The sequence below is a fragment of the Bos mutus genome, chromosome 6 (genome assembly GCF_027580195.1).
Source record: "Bos mutus isolate GX-2022 chromosome 6, NWIPB_WYAK_1.1, whole genome shotgun sequence".
Classification (NCBI taxonomy): Eukaryota; Metazoa; Chordata; class Mammalia; order Artiodactyla; family Bovidae; genus Bos; species Bos mutus.
In genome coordinates this window covers 12,378,427-12,397,389 of record NC_091622.1, presented here as the reverse complement: position 1 = coordinate 12,397,389, position 18,963 = coordinate 12,378,427, and the positions used below count along the sequence as shown (strand labels likewise).

Below are 18,963 nucleotides of genomic sequence, written 5' to 3'. Positions count from 1 at the left end.
GTTTATATCACTGTTGTACAACAGTGGCCATGAACGAGCAATCCAGTGCACAGTTCAATGAGTTTATAATTTGGGATTCATATCAATGTATTCTTATGTGAAATCGCGCTTCCATCAATTTTGCCATTCTGTAGCTTTTTTGGAGCTTTATACCATTCTAAAATCAAATTATAGTAAATTCTACCCATCTCTTTTCATCAATATTTTATCTTTGTTAGGATCTAATACAATTCCTTAAAGGCGCTTTTTCTTAGTGATAAGCACTGATTCATAGTTCTTTGTATTTGTACAGTTTCATGAGGAATAGGACATCAGAAAGCTGTTCGTATTTCTGAAGTTCAAATTATGACGTGGTTGTATGAATGTGGTTATGGCAGCCACTGAGTAGAATGTTCAAAATCAATCCAGTCTCCAAATATTCAGGGCATGCAGACATAAAAATGGTTTTGGAATGAGCCGACGTAGTGTATCACTTTCCTTTCCCTGTGTGTGTCCTCCGATAAGCAGAACCTGCTTTGTATTTTCCTTCTGACTTTTGCCGTAGGCAGATTAAGGAGTGAATTTAGTGACTGTTTGGAATAGTGATTTGTACCTGATGGTCAGGATGTTTTCAAGCTTGGGGAAAATGCTCAGGGGCCCCTGGAAGGTTGGGAGCAGGTGACACAGGAGAGGAAGGGAGGAGACCTCCATCGGGACATGCCTCTCCTCACCAATTTCAATCAGCTTTAACGTCCCTGGTTCTTGTTCTGTGGCTCCACTGACAAAACTTTAAAACTCCCGGCCTGGAGTGAAAGATGACTAATAGAAACTGCCTCGTTAATTTTTAATGTCTAAATGACCTCCTTTATGGGCAATTAAATCTCCAGATGAAATAAACACAACCTGCATTCTGCCCTGCATTGTGCGGAGAGGTCATTATAATCCATTGAATTCATGTCCAGGCCCTCTGATAGAAAGCTTTTTGTGGAGCCTCATAGTAACTTTCTGACAGCTTATTCTCATTAGCTAAAAACAATCCCGAGACATCACTATTAATGAGACCATGTTTCCTGCTTATGACTGGAAAATACAACTGCTGCTGCTGCTAAGTCACTTAAGTCGTGTCCAACTCTGTGCGACCCCATAGACGGCAGCCCACCAGGCTCCCCCGTCCCTGGGATTCTCCAGGCAAGAACACTGGAGTGGGTTGCCATTTCCTTCTCCAATGCAGAAAAGTGAAAAGTGAAAGTGAAGTCGATCAGTCGTGTCCGACCCTCGGCGACCCCATGGACTGCAGCCTTCCACACTCCTCCATCCATGGGATTTTCCAGGCAGGAGTACTGGAGTGGGGTGCCATGGAAAATATAACTACCCAGTGTGAAACGATTCCATGTTCTCTACTCAGCACACACAGATTTTACCCTCTTACCACATGAGTACAGTGTGATTTTTATAATTATGATTTTATGATTGATTTTATGACTTTCTGAGACACTAGTTCTGTCAGTGCGTGGCATGTGAACGTCCTCAGGCACAGCTTGGGTAACAATAGGAGACTATATCTCTACATCACATCCTCTGAGAATTGTAGCTAAAGATGCTTATCTGCATGTGTTTTATTTCCTTGAAAACAGAATCATTTACCTAGAGAAATCTTTACACTACAGAATTCTGCCGATCATACAGACTTACTATTTCTAGCGTATGGTTTAGGGAAACGCAGCCTGCCAGCACTCTCAGCTGTCTCATGGCTCCTCCAGACTAGACCTCTGTGCCATCTCAGTCTGTTTCCAGAAATACTAACACCTTTTTATGTATGTTGCGTTGGTTGAGTCCATGTCACACTGTGGTTCTCAGAAAATGAAAATGGTCTTTGATTTCCGCACAGAAGTGTGGCTCTTGCAAGTCAATCGCATGGGGTTTTGAATCCTGGTTTAGACTCATTTACGCCTGTTGTTTCATTTTTTAATCATTTGCGTTAGGAATCCTCAGTTGTGTCCGACTTTTGCAATGTCATGGACTATAGCTGTCCAGGCTGCTCTGCCCATGGAATTTTCCAGGAGAGAATATTGGAGTGTGTTGCCATTTCGTCCTTCAGGGGATCTTCCCGACCCGGGGATCCATCCCATATCTCTTGAGTCTCCTGCATTACAGGTGGATTCTTTACTGCTGAACGACCGGGGAAGCCCCTTAATCATTTAAATAACTGTAATTTTTTCTGAGTGGACATATAGAAACTTAATTGGTTATTCCACACCACTGGCCTTAATGGTTATCAGAAAATGCACTAATGGAGAACTCTTTGCATGTTTCGCTTTAGTCTCTTGGGCTTCCCAGGTGACACAGTGGTAAAAAGTCCACCTGCCAATGCAGGAGATGGGAGTTTGATCCCTAGCTCGGGAATCCCCTGGAGGAAAAGATGGCACCCCACTCCGGTATTCTTGCCTGGAGCATTCCGTGGACAGAGGAGCCTGGCAGACTATAGTCCATGGGGTCGCAAAGAGTCAGACCCAACTGAACATGCATGAGTGCATGCTTTAGTTATCATTCTGTGAATAAATGACATCTTCACAGGGCTTTATAGTTGATTACTCTGTGATATTTTAGGCTGTATTGCTAAATACCTTCAACGATCATGTGTGCATGTATGAAAATACCTAAAGAAGACACCCTGAACCCATTAATAGCCCTGATTTGCAAAAATTACTAAGCAAGACATTACGACCAGTTTATCAGATAGTTTGAGATCATTCAGTATGGCAGTGAAACTCATATTTGAAAAGAAATATTTAAGGTTTGGAAATTTCCCATAATTATAGCACTTGGCATTGGTAAATAGATGGTGAAAAATGAAGTGTATTGAATTTTAATATTGGTTTCCTTTTCATAGAGTTAGTGGAGATACTTGAAAAAAAAATAATTTCAAATATTTACTCTTCTTCCATGAAGTGTAGATTAGAATGAAATCATGTGGTGGAGATTCAAAGTTAAATTCTCTGCAGGGAGTTATCTGTCCATCCAGTATCATTTTTAGAATTTTCTGCTTTCTTCCTTCTTCCTGAATGTTACCAAAATTGAAAGCTAGGAATTTTTAAATCAGGCCCTATACTGTCAGCAAATGACTCGTCTCTAAGAAAAAAATAAACTTCACACTCTTTTAATATAAACTATCCCACTGTTGCGGGGGAAATCAAATTAAATATGTAAATGATAATGAGCCTGTTCTTTCCTCCTTCACAGAGGACTTAATTTGTGCCAAAGTTCCAAATTTAGGCTACTCTCTTTCATCTTACAGCACTACATGCTTTACTCTTCCGTTTCATTAAGTAGTGTGTTTATTTGAAATTCAATTCTAATTTTAAAAGTTCAGTCCTTATTGTGGTAGTGCATATATGATATGGACATTTGAGGAAAATAATTTTCCCTCCAAAGTCTACAGTTACCTTTTTTAAAAATTAGCTGATTAATTAACGTATTTTTGGTTGCTGGGCCTTTGTTGCGGCGCAAGCTTTTTCTCTAGCTGTGGCAAGCGGAGGCTGCCTTCATTGCGCTGCGCAAGCTTTTTCTCTAGCTGTGGCAAGCGGGGGCTGCCTTCATTGCGCTGCGCAAGTTTCTCACTGTGGCGGCTTCTCTCGTTGTGGAACCCGGGCTCTAGGGCACATGGGCTTCGGTAGTTGTGGCCTCTGGGCTCAATAACTGCAGTTCTTGGGCTCTGGAGCACAGGCTCAATAGTTTTGGTGCACGGGCTTGGTTGCTGACAGCACGTGGGATCTTCCTGGACCAGGGATCAAACCCGTGTCTCCTGCAGTGGCAGGTAGGATTCTTTACATTGAGCCACCAGAGGAGTCCTACAGTTACCTTTTTAAAAATCATATTTGGAAACAAATGGAGCAGTTAGATGTGGTTAAACAGCCATTGTCTCTGGTATGCATTTGTTAGATGTGCCATCCAATTCCTCTTGTCTCCTCTATGAATGGAAACTTTTAACTCTGAGACTTGTTTTCTAGCTTTTGTGAATTAAGGGAGGTTTTCACATTAACAGAGCCTAGAGTATATTTTTTTCCTACTTGTCACCTTTCCATTTTTGAATACATGTTTCTAGAGAGAAAATATAGCTTCCCAGTTTTCTAGCATGGTTATCCATCTACGGCTAAGACTCCTCTAGCTTTGATGATCTGTGGTATTTCTTTAATCGGTTTTGAAGTTTCAAAGTGAAAGGCTGATTTTCTACATTATTTAGCACAATTTTATATTCAAAAGACAATATATAATTCAACTAAGTGCAAAATTAATGAATTAGCCTTATTTGCCAAAGAATTTTAGATCATATTATGCCCCAGTTTTCCCAAATTAATTGGTAATAGAGCATTCCATTAACTGTTGTTGTTTTCCCTAATCAGTACAGAGATATTTAGCAGCTTGCAAAGTTAATCATGTCATTTATTTCCCCGTGTTGGCTACCATATCAGTCAGACTTGGTTTTCATTATTTCTCCCCTTCCCACAGTTTTCTTTGTATAAGCAGGCATCACTTCGGGTGGCTTCTAATTTATATTTTCAGATTCAAGACATAATGAGCATATCCTGTGTGCAGTATGCTTCATTAGGAAAGGCAGATGTTTTTAAAAGTATGTATAGAATAGATATTTTAAAATATCTGATGAAGCCAGTATGTAGTATAATAAATGACTATAATTTGCTTCAGTCTTCACAGTAATATTTATTCCTTCCAATGTTTTTGTCAATCTTAATCTTTAATTTGAAAATGAGATGCACTGTCTCTTGGAGTTGAATCCCAGGCTTCCCAAAGTTTATGGAAATTTTTTCCTTCTGTCTCCCCAGGATGGCTTTACGCCCCTGGCGGTGGCACTCCAGCAGGGACACAACCAGGCGGTGGCCATCCTCCTGGAGAACGACACCAAAGGGAAGGTGCGGCTGCCAGCCCTGCATATTGCAGCCAGGAAAGATGACACCAAATCTGCCGCCCTCCTGCTTCAGAACGATCACAACGCTGACGTACAGTCCAAGGTAAAAGCTGCACGTATTTGTGGACAGGAACTCTTCCGCTGCCGGCTTCCTCCTGGGGGATGATAAAGAAGTAGGCCATGGTGATAATGCAAAATTACTTCTGGTCATCAAAAGAGATGTTACTTTCAGAGGTATTTCAGAATAAAGGGGACTGTCTACTGGGTACAGTAAGAAAACAAAAAAGAACCCTATGAGATAATTTTCTCCAAAAGGTGAAGCTTTTTAGAAACCTTCTTATTTATTCTATTTATGATAAAAAATAACAGGAACAGAAATAGAAAGATACAGTTGTATTGTATAGTGTTATGGTTGCCTTTGCTAAATAGAATGCATTTTGGCATGCTGGAATGGTGTAGCCAATTGCAGAGAGCAGGTTGATGGTTTCCTTAATTTTGCACTGTGTAATATCTTCCCTCTTTTCCCCACACAACACTGCTTCAGATGATGGTGAATAGGACCACCGAGGTACAGTATTGCGGTTATACCGAAATATATCTTTTTAAAACTTTTATTGTCTTTTTTGTCCAATTAGAATAAATGCTCACTAATTCATACTAATGATTAGAACTTTCATTATTAGGAAATTAATTTGGAAACTTTGCCCATAATTAGGGCAAATAGGTAATTCAAAAATTTTAATATAACATATTTATGAAACACTATTAATCAGTATAGCTATTTAAAAAGCTCATTAGAGTAGAGCATGAAACAATACTGTTCCATAATATGTGTTTTACTAAGTGAGCTTTATTATTAACTTTTTGCCAATAAGAGATGTGACCTCCTTCTCTTAATGAGAATTCTCCATTTAGAATCGAGTGAAGTGTAATTTAAGGAGGTTGCTCTGCCAGTGTTTCATCCTCTTATCTCTTTGCAATTGCCCTTTTTTGTAATTTTTTGCCATGTTGTATATAATCAGTAATGATGTTGAGCATATCATAAGCAAAATATTTTCATCATCTTGCTATCTGATAATAGTTGTCATGAAATCATCTATTTTCCACATACCTAAATAAGTCCCATCCACAAACAAAATCAAGAAGAGCATTTGGTTTAGAGTGTGTGTGTGTGTGTGTGTGGGAGAGAGAGAGAGAGTATGTGTGAGTGTGTGTGTGTGTAGTGGTCTCTCTCTGTTGCTATCAAGAGGCACTAATACAAAAACCATTGAAAGTGTATTATAAAAATTAACCTGTATTATAAAATTTAACCTTCAAAGGCAAGTGACTGTTTCTGTAGACTGATTTTCACTTTGCTGAGGAAATTGTCTAGATTAACATTTCATATGATCACTGGGTTGTGGACCTGGCATTTGCGCTTAATATTAGTAGTGTATTTCTAAAACTAATACCTGTTTATTAACTAGTTTATTCATTGAGATGTGAATAGACTTAAATTATTCATATCATTTCTTCTGTTCCAAATGTTAGGTCAGAGACTTTTTAAAAAATGCCCAACTGCTTGGTGAAATTGCTCAAGACTGGAATAATACAAATTGATATATCTTAATTACTGATTTTAATATTTTTTACTTTTAAGTGATTTTTGGTAATTGTTTACATTTTTGAAAGCAGTGTTGGTTCTAATCATTATGCAGCAATTTGAGTAGATACATACTGAGTTAGAAGTATTTCTTCAAGGACAGTAGAATAACAAAGAGAAACCTATCAAACCACAGTCCTGTAGAATCGTGACCTGAGCCTTGCATCTCCCTGTTAATCAGGGAAGGATTCCTGAGGGGCTTACACCAACCTCATGCTAATCCAAGAGTCACAGCCTGAGGCATCACTGTGGATTTTCAATGAGGCTGTGTCAAGCAATAAATTAGTTTATTTCTGAAAATGGGAAAAATAATATTATTATACTTGAATAATTTGAAAATGATTCATCAGCGATCTCTGTGTTTTTCTGAAATTAAATTGTAACTCAAATAATAGATACATGTTCAGGATATGACTGGGTGACAGGAAATATCAAGATAAAAATAAAAAACATCTAGTCAATTATTTCCTAAAATATTAAAGTTTGACATTTTGTAAAATAGCCCCCAGGTTGTAGGCTGGGTTTTTTTCTTGTATCTTGACATGAATATTTGGCATCATGTAGACACAAAATAAAAATATCATGACTATAAGCGTAGGCTTTGGATTGATAGTTGCTATTCTTATTTTGTATCTTGCTTCACTAGAGTCGGGAAATTATTTGCAGCTAATTTGGCTACTAGCACAGAGGAATTTCTGTTACCTAAGGTATCTGAATACTTATTTAGGCTATTTTAAAAGCAAAGTCACCAAGTGAATAGGAAAATAATGGTTGTGATGTGAGTAACATTTCTTAAAAACAATATTGTGTATATCAAAATTCATTTCAAACAAAAGAAGGCAATGCAAAATGGCCTCAAAACTGCAGGATTTGATACCCAGTTTTACAGGAACAGTCTTTATTGTTCCTATTATCTTTTATTAAGCAATGGAAATTATGGAGAGCAGGAACAATGCTTTTTTTTAATATGGTAAATAAGAAAAGAATCAGTATGCTTCTGCTGTGAAAATGGCAGAAATTTCTAATTATGCTTTCATTAGCAAAAATGAAAGGAAATATGCTTTTCTCTATTTAAGATTTTCAGACTCATTTTTAAAACACTCTAAGAATAAACCATTCTCTAATGCTCATATGATTTATTTATTTTTATATTAGTCTTACTGATAAAATTTAGTTTAATTAACGTTCAAATTGGGATTCCACTTAATTTTTCTTTGTTTTATATTCATATTTATTCTACTGTATTGTTTAACTATTGCTTTTTAAACTTTTTTTCAGAACAATATAACTGACAAAATTCAGTTGTTAAAGAGGATAGAAATATCAGGATAGTATAAATGATGTGGGATGAAATTGTATATCTTCTGTAAGAATTTCTCACAATATATTGAATTTCTCACAATATATTCATAGTTCCAAAGATACAATATCAACCAATGCTATTTTTCATTTTGAAAAACACCCAAACCAAAACACAAATTTTAAAAATAGAAGATGTGAAATTTTCTCTGGAGAAAACATTCTTTATTCATAGTTATATTCTATGGCTGAAAAAATACTGTTGTTTAATCATATTTTGTTTTGCTTTAAAGCTAAATCAACTCAGGAAAACATGGTTTTATATAGACAACCAATCTCATAAATAAATAAATTGTTATAGTAATTAGAAATAATGTTGCCAAGAAATATAGGATATTTGTTTACCTTTTCATGTTGACTTGTTTACCACTAAATTTAAATAATACCACTCAAACTTGAAAATCTTATTAAAGCATTTATGACCTGATTTACTTTGCTCACTTGTTAGGTAGACAGTTCCCATGTGATTTTCTTCACTAATCCAGGGACTACCACGCATGGAGGTAAAATGCTTTACTGACTGCTGTTTTCTTTGCTTTCCATAGAGTGGATTCACCCCTTTGCACATCGCTGCCCACTATGGAAACGTCAATGTGGCAACTCTCCTTCTAAACCGGGGAGCTGCTGTGGACTTCACAGCCAGGGTATGGATTAAAATAGTTTCTCTTTTAATTTGATTTATTGATTGATTGGCCACATTGTGTGGCTTGCAGCATCTTGGTTCCCTGAGCAGGGATTAAACTGAGCCCTCAGCAGTGAGAGCATAGAGTCCTAACCACTGGACTGCCAGGGAATTTGGCATTTTACTAAAGTAAAAATAAACAGTGATAAAGATTTTATTTATTTTTTTCTTAATGGATCCATCTGTGCTGGAGAAATTAGATTTTCCATTTTTTTTTCCTCTTCAAATCGTAGGAAGTCATTATGACCCAGCAAGTGAAAAATAGTGTGTAAATTCACATGCATGCAGATCATTTTTTATAAGGAAGATGCTGATTCTGACATCAATATGAGCAGTTACATTTAAAGGTCACACCGTGAATCATGGATGAAAAACTTCAAGTCAACAAAAAACTGTTAAAATGTTCAGTATAAAATATATAAGTACATTTATACTATATCCTAACAGTGATTATAGGGCACATAATTTGACACAGATTTTTTAAAATAAATTGAGAATTTGGTCATATGAGGAGTCTTATTAGCTAAAGATATTACGATGTGTTATACGTTTAATGGTATACTTTCCTTGGAAAGAATTCACTTACATGACAGATATCAAATTCAGTATACTTAATATACTGTAAATGCAATACTTGATTTTGCAAAATCATAGTATACCAAAAATCAGGTACATATCCTTGACATCATGATGATTATAGAATAGCCAAGAAAAGAAATACATATGATTCATGCTTACAGTGCTTTTGTCCTTAGAAGTCTTCTGCCCTGAAACTATATTGCGTTATTTTCAAGTTTTTCATACTGAATTATTCTGAAGAAGATGTTTTTAAGAATCATTTTTCCATTGGGTATTTATTGGCATATGTGTATTCCATTTTTAAGCATAGCAAACTTTAGGATCCCAGAATCTCTAAGTGCATGAATGTTTTAAGACTTTGGACTAGGGCTCTATCCTAGGTAGGACCTGAAATTTTGCTTCTATTATGCAAAATTGCTTCCTTTGTCTCTTGACTGTGATGTGTAGATTTAGTACATATGTCATAGTTATTGATTAACTTAGTTATGCAGTTTTATAATGTTTTCCATTCTCTATAGTGCTATATGGTTTGTGTGCTTTTTTTGTTCCTTAAAAATCAAAAGCACTGAAGGCATAGAAACCTTGGATAAAGTTGCAAAATAGGTCACAATCTCCTTTGTGCTCTTCAGCACAAAGCCATCACCACCATGCCCTGTCACACCCACCATGCTCTTGTTTGGTCTCTCCACGATGTAGAATGGAATCACTCCTCTGCATGTGGCCTCCAAAAGGGGAAACACAAACATGGTGAAGCTCTTACTGGATCGTGGCGGTCAGATTGATGCCAAAACTAGGGTGAGTGTCTCTGTTCTTTCCATTTCCTACCATATTATTTTTTGTATTCTTTTAGCAGGCTCTTTAAAATAACAGTCCCTAAACACAAGCAATGCATTTTCAAGGAAATTACCTTCTTGGATTTGATTTAAACTTCATACATTATATAAAGGTTTTACATGGTCAAGTGACATTAATATTTGCTCATAAGTACCCAGAGAAGCAGAATGCTAGCTCCTCAAGGAGACAGTTTTTCAAGTTCTTGCTTACTGATTTTCTGGGCACAAAGATCAAAGGTTGAACTTGCTCATCTGAGATTTGGCTAGTCATAAACATCAAGAGCCCAAACTCATTAGGACACATTAAGCTATGAGAGTGTGGTTTTTACATAAAAATATTTTGAAACATGTTGAAAATCTTTTGGTTTGAACTTTTCAATTCCTAAGTCGTTTTTCTTAACTAGCTATGCTATAGGGATCTGAGCAGGAGATCTCTGGTTATGCTTATGGAAAAAAAGGCATACAGTTATTACTATGCTGCATGTTTACTCATGTCAACATGCCAAGAGGCAGTGCCCTTCATTGATTTCAAATTTTTTGAGTAAAATATAGCTCTGAGTTTTTATGCACTCCCCAAAACTAGATAATAAGATATCAGGAGAACATAACTGTTTAAAGTGCAGACTCTGAATGCAGACTACCTGATTTCAAATGCTACTTCTGCTTACTAGCTGAGTGGTATTAACTTTTTACTTGTCTTCTCTAAACTTAGTTAGGCTAATAATACTACCTACCTCATAGGGTTGTGTGAGAATCAACTCTTAGGTATTTTTTTAAGTGCTTTGTGGTTAGTCGCTCAGTTGTGTCTGACTCTGCAGCCCATGGACTGTAGCCCACCAGGCTCCTCTGTCCATGAGGATTCTGCAAGCAAGAATACTGGAGTGGGTTACCATGCCCTCCTCTAGGGGATCTTCCCAGTCCAAGGATCGAACCCAGGTCTCCTACATTGCAGGTGGATTCTTTACCATCTGAGCCACCAGGGAAGCCCAAGAATACTGGAGTGGGTAGCCTATTCCTTCTCCAGAGGATCTTCCCGGCCCAGAAATCAAACCAGGGTCTCCTGCATTGCGGATTCTTTACCAGCTGAACTACCAATAAATTACTTAGCTACTCATAATGTTTATCATGTTATGGAAATGATGTACAATTACTTGCTTAAACATTAAACTAGTACCTTAGTGTTAATTCTCGAGTACATTTGATTAATCATAGACTTAAGCAAAACTTTAAACATCCCTATTATGTCAAATTCTGAAATGTATGGTAGAAGAAGTCTATATAAGTTAGTAGATAGAATATGTCCCTTGTGATATTTTATTGTCACTTTGTTTAATCCTGGGACTTTGCATGCTCATAGTCGAAGGAATAAAGATCTAACCTAATTCCCCTGCAAATCTTAAGACTAAAAAATATTTTAATAAATCTTATCATCTTTGAGCTTTTAGAAACTACACGAGTCCCAGACTATACATTTTGGTTTTTAATGACTTTAGACTATGTTGCTTTTTAAATCTCATTTCTCTACGACATTTGGTCCAGAGCACCTGGGTCGTATTATCATGTGGGAACTCTGAAATGGTTTGCTTTTTCTGTCAAGATCTTTGCTGGGGTGTCTAGTGTCTTTCACCAGGGTTTTATGTGGTTTCTACCCTTTGCTTTGAGGGCATGCCTTTTCTCTTGCTATGCTGTAGGTATGCAGAATTTGGAATAATTACATATAATGTCACATGATTTGCTTACTTGTTCTCTGTATTTGAAAGAAAGAGTTTCTGTACCTCCTTCTTTAAGTCCATTACTTACATAATGAGTCCCTTTACACTCACCTGTCTGTCTCTATTGAGACTCTCTAGTAATTGAGAGGACCAATGTAAAGATAGCACTTTGTAAATGCAAAAAAAAAAAAATTATCTTCATCAGTGTTTTAAGGATACATGTTCCTTTTATTAATGCTTTTCTGGTGTATTCATTCATTATTGAGGCAATTGATTTTGTTTTTATTGATCATCACAATATTTGCTTTGTCCTTTACAATATGCTCTAATTTGCTTGCCCTTCATACATTTGCGTATATGATTTAAAAGTGTAACTGCAAATGAGTGTTGCTTTTTCATAAAAAGGGTACTGAGAAATGGATTTTTAGGCTAGTTCTGTCAGTGTAAGCATTGCTTTCTTCTTAAAGGGAATATTTGGACTGTATTTCATCCAATGTAGCTTTTAGATATAGCAAATAAATAGAATTTCACTCAGGTATTTATAAAGTGAAAATAGATTTTCTAATTGTACACATTGTGCAGATCTTCTGTTCATTCCTTCCTTAAATAATTATTGATTTCCTACTTGGTGTTATGAACCCTAGTGATACAGCTGTTAACAAAGACAGACTAGATCCCTGTACTCAGAGATGCATATCAACAATACCCAAGGGAGCAGGTTAGCAGCGTACTGGTAAAAAAGCTTAATATTAAGCTCTTTTAAAAAATAAACTATAGACTCTGATTTGTAGACTTTCCTCTGGTGATTCGCATGGTTAAATACTTCCAAACTTCTATCATGGCCAACGAGAGCTACCAATGTCATATCCCTGACGCAGAATTGAGAAAAGCTAGGCAGAAAATTGACTCTCACCGATTGGCACGAGCTGATTCCAGTGTACCCTGGGATCAGTCACAATACTGAAGGTGGCACTGAGCTTTTCCTGTAAGTGAAAATATTTCCTCATTTCTAAAGTAGAATTTTAAAAGCTGTTATGTTCTTTAGGTTTTGGCTATAATCATTAGACCCATATCCTTCTTACCAAAAGTAAAATCACGTAGAGGTATCTGCTGAAAATCCAGGACTATGTCTGGAATCAGGAGGCCAATTCATGGTTTTTTTTTTCTTTTGTCCTTTAAAAACATATTTTAAAATTAAAAAATGTTGTATTTGTTTTTGACTATCTTTTTAGGTACTATAATAATGTGTCTATTGATGGAATTTTTAATAATATAAATATTATTCTGTAATATTATATGTAAAGGCTTTGGGGCAATTTAAAAAATCATGCCCACAATCTCTCACCACTTTCACCAGCATTATATCAATCACTGAGACATTTTGCATCTCAGAGGCATTCTCATCATTGACTAGAATCTCATGTGAAACTTTAAGACATTTTCACCAGAGCCTTGGTTTTCTGGTGTCTGAAAAACCTCATTTTCATGTTAAAACAAAATGTTATAGCTAGTTAAGCATGATATTATTAACTTTTATTAAAGGCATTATTCTTTTTTATTTTTAAACTTATTTTTATCTAATGTGGAAATACTTCCTATAAGGATTATGGTTAAAATATTGAAATATGTATTTCAATGCAAGCAATAAAAGTATACAAAAAACATGTGAGGATGATTAATGAAAAACAATGCATCAGAGAAAGAGATCACCCTTGCTACTCATTATTAGAAGTAATAATTAAAGTAGTAGTAGGGGCTATAAGTTGTCATATGCACATGCTGTTCTAGGCACCCTGTTCAGTACTATGCTAATATCAGCTTAATTCATCTTCCTAACAACTTACCAAGTATTATTGTTTACTTGTTGAGAAAATATGGTGGTTTCAATTGAGAAATAAGACTACCAGTGTGAAAAATGAGTTTCAGAGGAGTTAAATAACTTAACCAAGGACACACAGCTTAGTAGTTAGCAGAGCTTATATTAACACACAGACTTCAAGATACGTTACTGGAAGAATAATCTAAGCTGACAGGGAGGAGAGGAAAAGATAAGAGAAATGGTTGTAAGAAGCTAATGCTGTGGGTTACTAGCCAGATAAATGGTGTTCCTTTAAGGATTACAGACATTGCAGTGTGATTTGAAATGATTCCAATGTGGTGGGGGGAAGAGAACACAGGGAAGCGGGGGAAAAGGCAATCTTCAAATACAGTCTTAAGAATGTAAGATAAAAAAAAAAAGGTAATGAATAGGTAATAGCTCCTAAGAGTAAAAAGAGTTTAAAACATTCTTGAATACAAAACATCTCAATAAAGATTTGGGGCAGGGGATGAGACACTGTACTTTTTAGAATATATCCAAAATCTTCCCAGATTGATAATGTTGGGCAACTTGAATTTGATACAATTTACATATCATTTATACAGGCAGATAAATTACATCACTAAATTGTAATATTTATTTGTAGAACCAATTATTTAACCCTTAGTGTTCCTTGATATTCTAGTGGGTTTTTTAAGTGTTCTCCATATTTTCCTATTATTCTGAGAGCATTTTGGAGGTTTCAAAATGATTATGCCATGAATATTTCATATAATCTTTAGAAAGCAATACTCTGCCTTTTCTAAAAGTGATTTAAAATAGCATCCCTTCATCTTTCAAACAAGGCTGTAAGTTAACCTGGGTAAGAAAAACCATCCTCATTCAACATATCGTGAAGCGGAGCCTCAGGCAGATTCACCCATGGTGGGTTGATCCAAGACACACTCACACCCAGAGCTCAGTGGTTCCAGAGACCACGTGCTGGACTGTGCACGTCATATCTTCATTCACTGTGTTGGATTTCACAAACTCTAGATCTCCATGAAGCCCCCACCAAGAATACGTTTGAGATATAAAGTTGCATCTAATTGCTGTTTCACTTATAATACAGCAATCAGTGCTCAGTATGTCCACCACCAGTCACTGGTACCATACAAATGCGTCAGCATGGTAATCACCTTGCCCACACAGTTTTTCTTTTAAGTTCCTTTTGGCAAACTTTAAAATAAATTGGCATCCCAACTGCAGTAGTTTATATATATATATATATTTTTGCTGAGAAGACAGTCTTTTCATGCTAATTCTCAGATACCCCAAAACTGCAGGGTCTGTTTTGGTTCTTAGTATCTCAATACTGGCTAAATAGATTTAACAAAGCAAGGAATAGTTATCATTAAGGTCCTAGCCAAAATCAGATGACTGGCCAAATAGATTTAACAAAGCAAGGATCAGTTATCATTAAGGTCCTAGCCAAAATCAAATGACTCAAATTTGATAATTTGAATAGAGATTATTCAAGGGCTTATTTACACCATTGTAGCTGGACTGAAGGGGAGGCAACAGGGAAGGTGACATATCCCTGGGGCTAGTTGCCAGCAGGGCTCATTACCAACCCTAGGTCTGAAAGGTGAGAAGAGGTCACCTGCCCTTCAAAGGAGAGAGCTGTACACAGAAGGCTGCTTTGGTAGGAGTGCACACTTGGTTAAAGAGTCACTGCCAGACCCAGGAGATCCTTCAGGAAGTTGCTTCCATGTCTTGCTGTGTATCCCATTGGCCAACCCCAGCCAGAAGCCAGGGGGCAGGGTAGCCCACAATGGAGAAGGGTAGAGCACAGATCTGGAAGGGCAAATGGAAGATAGCTAGCTTAGACATCACAGAATGTTGGATCAGGAAGACTGTTGCAATCCAGATGAGTGATATTGATCAGGAGGAAAACATAACCCAGAGATAGCGGTCACTGAAGCAGAAACAAATAAGATAGGCCATTAAAATTCTGGATAAATCAGAAGCTTCTAAAGTCCTCTTAACTGCTTGTCATCCCTCATTTTCTCAACTACTACATACCTTCTCAACCTCTTTTCCTGAGACAATCCTTTTTTTTTCCCCTTTAAATCTGAAATCACTAGTAAATTTATGTACTCAGGGTTTTATTTTCTGTTATGCTTCTTACCCATTGTTCTTATATCTTGTTTTATATATGTTATATATCTTATATCATATTTTCCATCTATTCTGCTCTTGGGCCATGTTACCCTGAAGAGAAATAAAACCCAAAAGACAGAGGGTACTTGGAGATTCAGTTGCTTAGTTGTGTCCGACTCTTTGCAACCCCATGGACTGCAGCACATCAGGCTTCCCTGTCCATCACCAACTCCTGAAGCTTGCTCAAACTCATGTCCATCATGGACATCCAACCATCTCATTCTCTGTCATTCCCTTCTCCTCCTGCCTTCAATCTTTCCCAGCATCAGGGTCTTTTTCCAGTGAGTCAGTTCTTCGCATCAGGTGGCCAAAGTATTGACGATTGCCCTAGAGTTAAAAACTACCCGTGACATTATCAAGGTCAGAAAGCTTTATAAATAGCATAACATGCAGTTGTGCCATAATTTTGACATTATTTTAACGCTATTTACTGATAATAAATTTAATCTTTGAAAAATAATAATGTATTTTGTAAAATGATGAAAATACAAGCAGAAACCTTTAGAAGAAGGTGAAAAAAAATGACCTTCTTTTTTTATAAGCCTCATGGAACATTTCAGAAGAATTTATCAAAAGTGACAATTCAAGAGAGAAGATAGATGGACAAGTTAGATTAAGAAGAATTTTTAGAAGCTGTGTTAGGATAACCAGAATGAAAATAGAGTCATCAAATATCATCTCTGGGGGTGGCTCCAGGCAAGTAGGACTTTGAAGTTCAACAAATGCTGCACACTTTGCTTCTCCATCTTCCTCAATATGCAAATTCATGACCAGCCACAGTTTTTTTTTTACATTGAACCTCTACACATGGGATTTCTCTTATTCTCTCCCTCTTTCTGTTTTGTCTTTGCCTTTCTTTTTCTCTCTATCAAGATTTCTCTATGTTGTTTTCTCTCTTAAGTTTTCTTCTCTATCACTTAACTGATAGCAATTCTATCACTGATCTGAGTCACTGGGACTGAATTTAGGAAACCCTCTCTTCAAGATGGTAACAGATACAATCTTGGTTTGTTTGTTTAAAATGAACTCAGGCCTATCTTTCATTCTTTTGGCAGGATGGGTTGACACCCCTTCATTGTGCTGCAAGAAGCGGTCATGACCAAGTGGTGGAGCTTCTGCTGGAGCGGGGCGCTCCCTTGCTGGCAAGGACGAAGGTGAGTTGTTATGAGGAAGATGGTGTCCAGCAAACTCTTTAAGACATTTTTTGATAGTATCTATTCTTAAAATCAAAGCATCAGCTGAGCATATTCTGGTTCCACAATTGTTGTGTTTGAGGAATGAGTCGTAGGTATCAAACTTTAAAAATTATTTTAAAAATACATGCATTGAGGTGTATTAAATGTGTCAGTTCAGTTCAGTTCATTCGCTCAATCATGTCCAACTCTTTGCGACGCCATGGACTGCAGCATGCCAGGCCTCCCTGTCTATCACCAACTCTGGGAGTTTACTCAGACTCATATCCATTGAGTTGGTGATGCCATCCAACCATCTCATCCTCTGTCCTCCCCTTCTCTCCTGCCTTCAATCTTTCCCAGCATCAGGGTCTTTTCCAATGAGTCACTTCTTCGCATCAGGTGACCAAAGTATTGGAGTTTCATTCAACATCAGTTCTTCCAATGAATATTCAGGACTGATTCCCTTTAGGATGGACTGGTTATATGTCCTTCAGTCCAAGAGACTCTCAAGAGTCTTCTCCAACACCACAGCTCAAAAGCATCAATTCTTTGGCACTCAGCTTTCTTTATAGTCAAACTCTCACATCCATACACGACTGCTGGATAAACCATAGCCTTGACTAGACGGACTTTTGTTGGCAAAGTAATGTCTCTGCTTTTTAGTATGCTGTCTATGTTGGTCATAACTTTTCTTCCAAGGAATAAGCATCTTTTAATTTCATGGCTGCAGTCACCATCTGCAATGATTTTGGAATCCCCCCCCAAAATAAAGTCTGTCACTGTGTCCTCTGTTTCCCCATCTATTTGCCATAAAGTGATGGGACTGGATGCTGTGATCTTAGTTTTCTTAGTGTTGAGTTTTAAGTCAACTTTATTTTAAATGTATAACTTCCAATTATTTCTATATTTTTACCTGCTGTTCTCTCTGTAGATAGAAATGTGAATATTACTGTATTATATGTAAATGTGGATATTATATATGTGATAACGTCTCTAAACATTGTTAGTCTACATTTTTATGATACTCTGAGATGGCTGTAAAATGCATATAAAATTATGTTTTAAAGAAGTACAAGTAGCAATACAAGATAAGATTGTATGGGATAAGCTGTCCAATCTTTATTTCTTAGACAGTACTATTAAAAAGAATTTCGTGTTGGTTGATTATAATTGCAATTAATAGGTGATGTGAAAAGCAAAAGTTAGGATAGCCTAGCTACAGAGAACCATTAAACAAGCATATTGTTCTCTATGGCATAGTACATCTTGTATATTCTGGTCTCATTTCATCAATGTTCACAGCCATGAGGAAAACTCTTATCCATACAAATAGAAACAGAGTGATGAGCTGATTTATTGGATATTTTCTTTGAGTTACCAGAAGATAGCGTGAGACACAGTTTGAAAATAATCACACAGAGTTATTTAATGGGAAATGTAACAACACTTGGATCCTTAAATACAGCAGAAATTTAGACAGGGGACATTTCTTTTATTTTCTCCCTATTGCATTTCTCCCATCCCCTGAACATGATTCATATCAACCAATGCTGTAACTAGGGTAAGCTGAGAAAAATAAGGCAGCCAACACAAGTACATATTTTTCAATTTATGTTATAATTAAATATTTAATTGAAATTATTGGAGCAAAAACCAGCCCACAGGTTCAAAATTTGTATAGAATGAACTTAGTCTTTAGAGATGTGCCTCATAGGTCCTGAAAGGGTGGCTTCAAATCAGAAGTATATGAAGACAAAGAATAAATCATCTGCATCATTTTCATTCTCATATCTATACTATGAATGTTGTAGAGATCTGTCTTTAAAATGCAACATTTTGGGCTGGGTAATGCATGCATACGGAGAAGGCAATGGCACCCCACTCCAGTACTCTTGCCTAGAAAATCCCATGGACGGAGGAGCCTGGTAGGCTGCAGTCCATGGGGTCGCTAAGAGTCGGACACGACTGAGCGACTTCACTTTCTCTTTTCACTTTCATGCATTGGAGAAGGAAATGGCAACCCACTCCAGTGTTCTTGCCTGGAGAATCCCAGGGAT

The 18,963-nt window shown here is 36.8% G+C and overlaps 1 protein-coding gene across 25 annotated transcripts in view; it reads left to right on the top strand.

Annotated features, from left to right (window-relative positions):
- ANK2 (ankyrin 2) overlaps nt 1–18,963 on the top strand; it is a 700,765-nt gene that overhangs the window by 554,148 nt on the left and 127,654 nt on the right. For all 25 annotated transcript variants that reach the window (XM_070371962.1, XM_070371966.1, XM_070371983.1 and 22 more), the window contains 4 exons: nt 4,821–5,006; nt 8,450–8,548; nt 9,862–9,960; nt 16,787–16,885. In XM_070371962.1, coding sequence (XP_070228063.1) covers nt 4,821–5,006; nt 8,450–8,548; nt 9,862–9,960; nt 16,787–16,885 — 483 coding nt within the window. The remainder of the gene's footprint in view (nt 1–4,820; nt 5,007–8,449; nt 8,549–9,861; nt 9,961–16,786; nt 16,886–18,963) is intronic.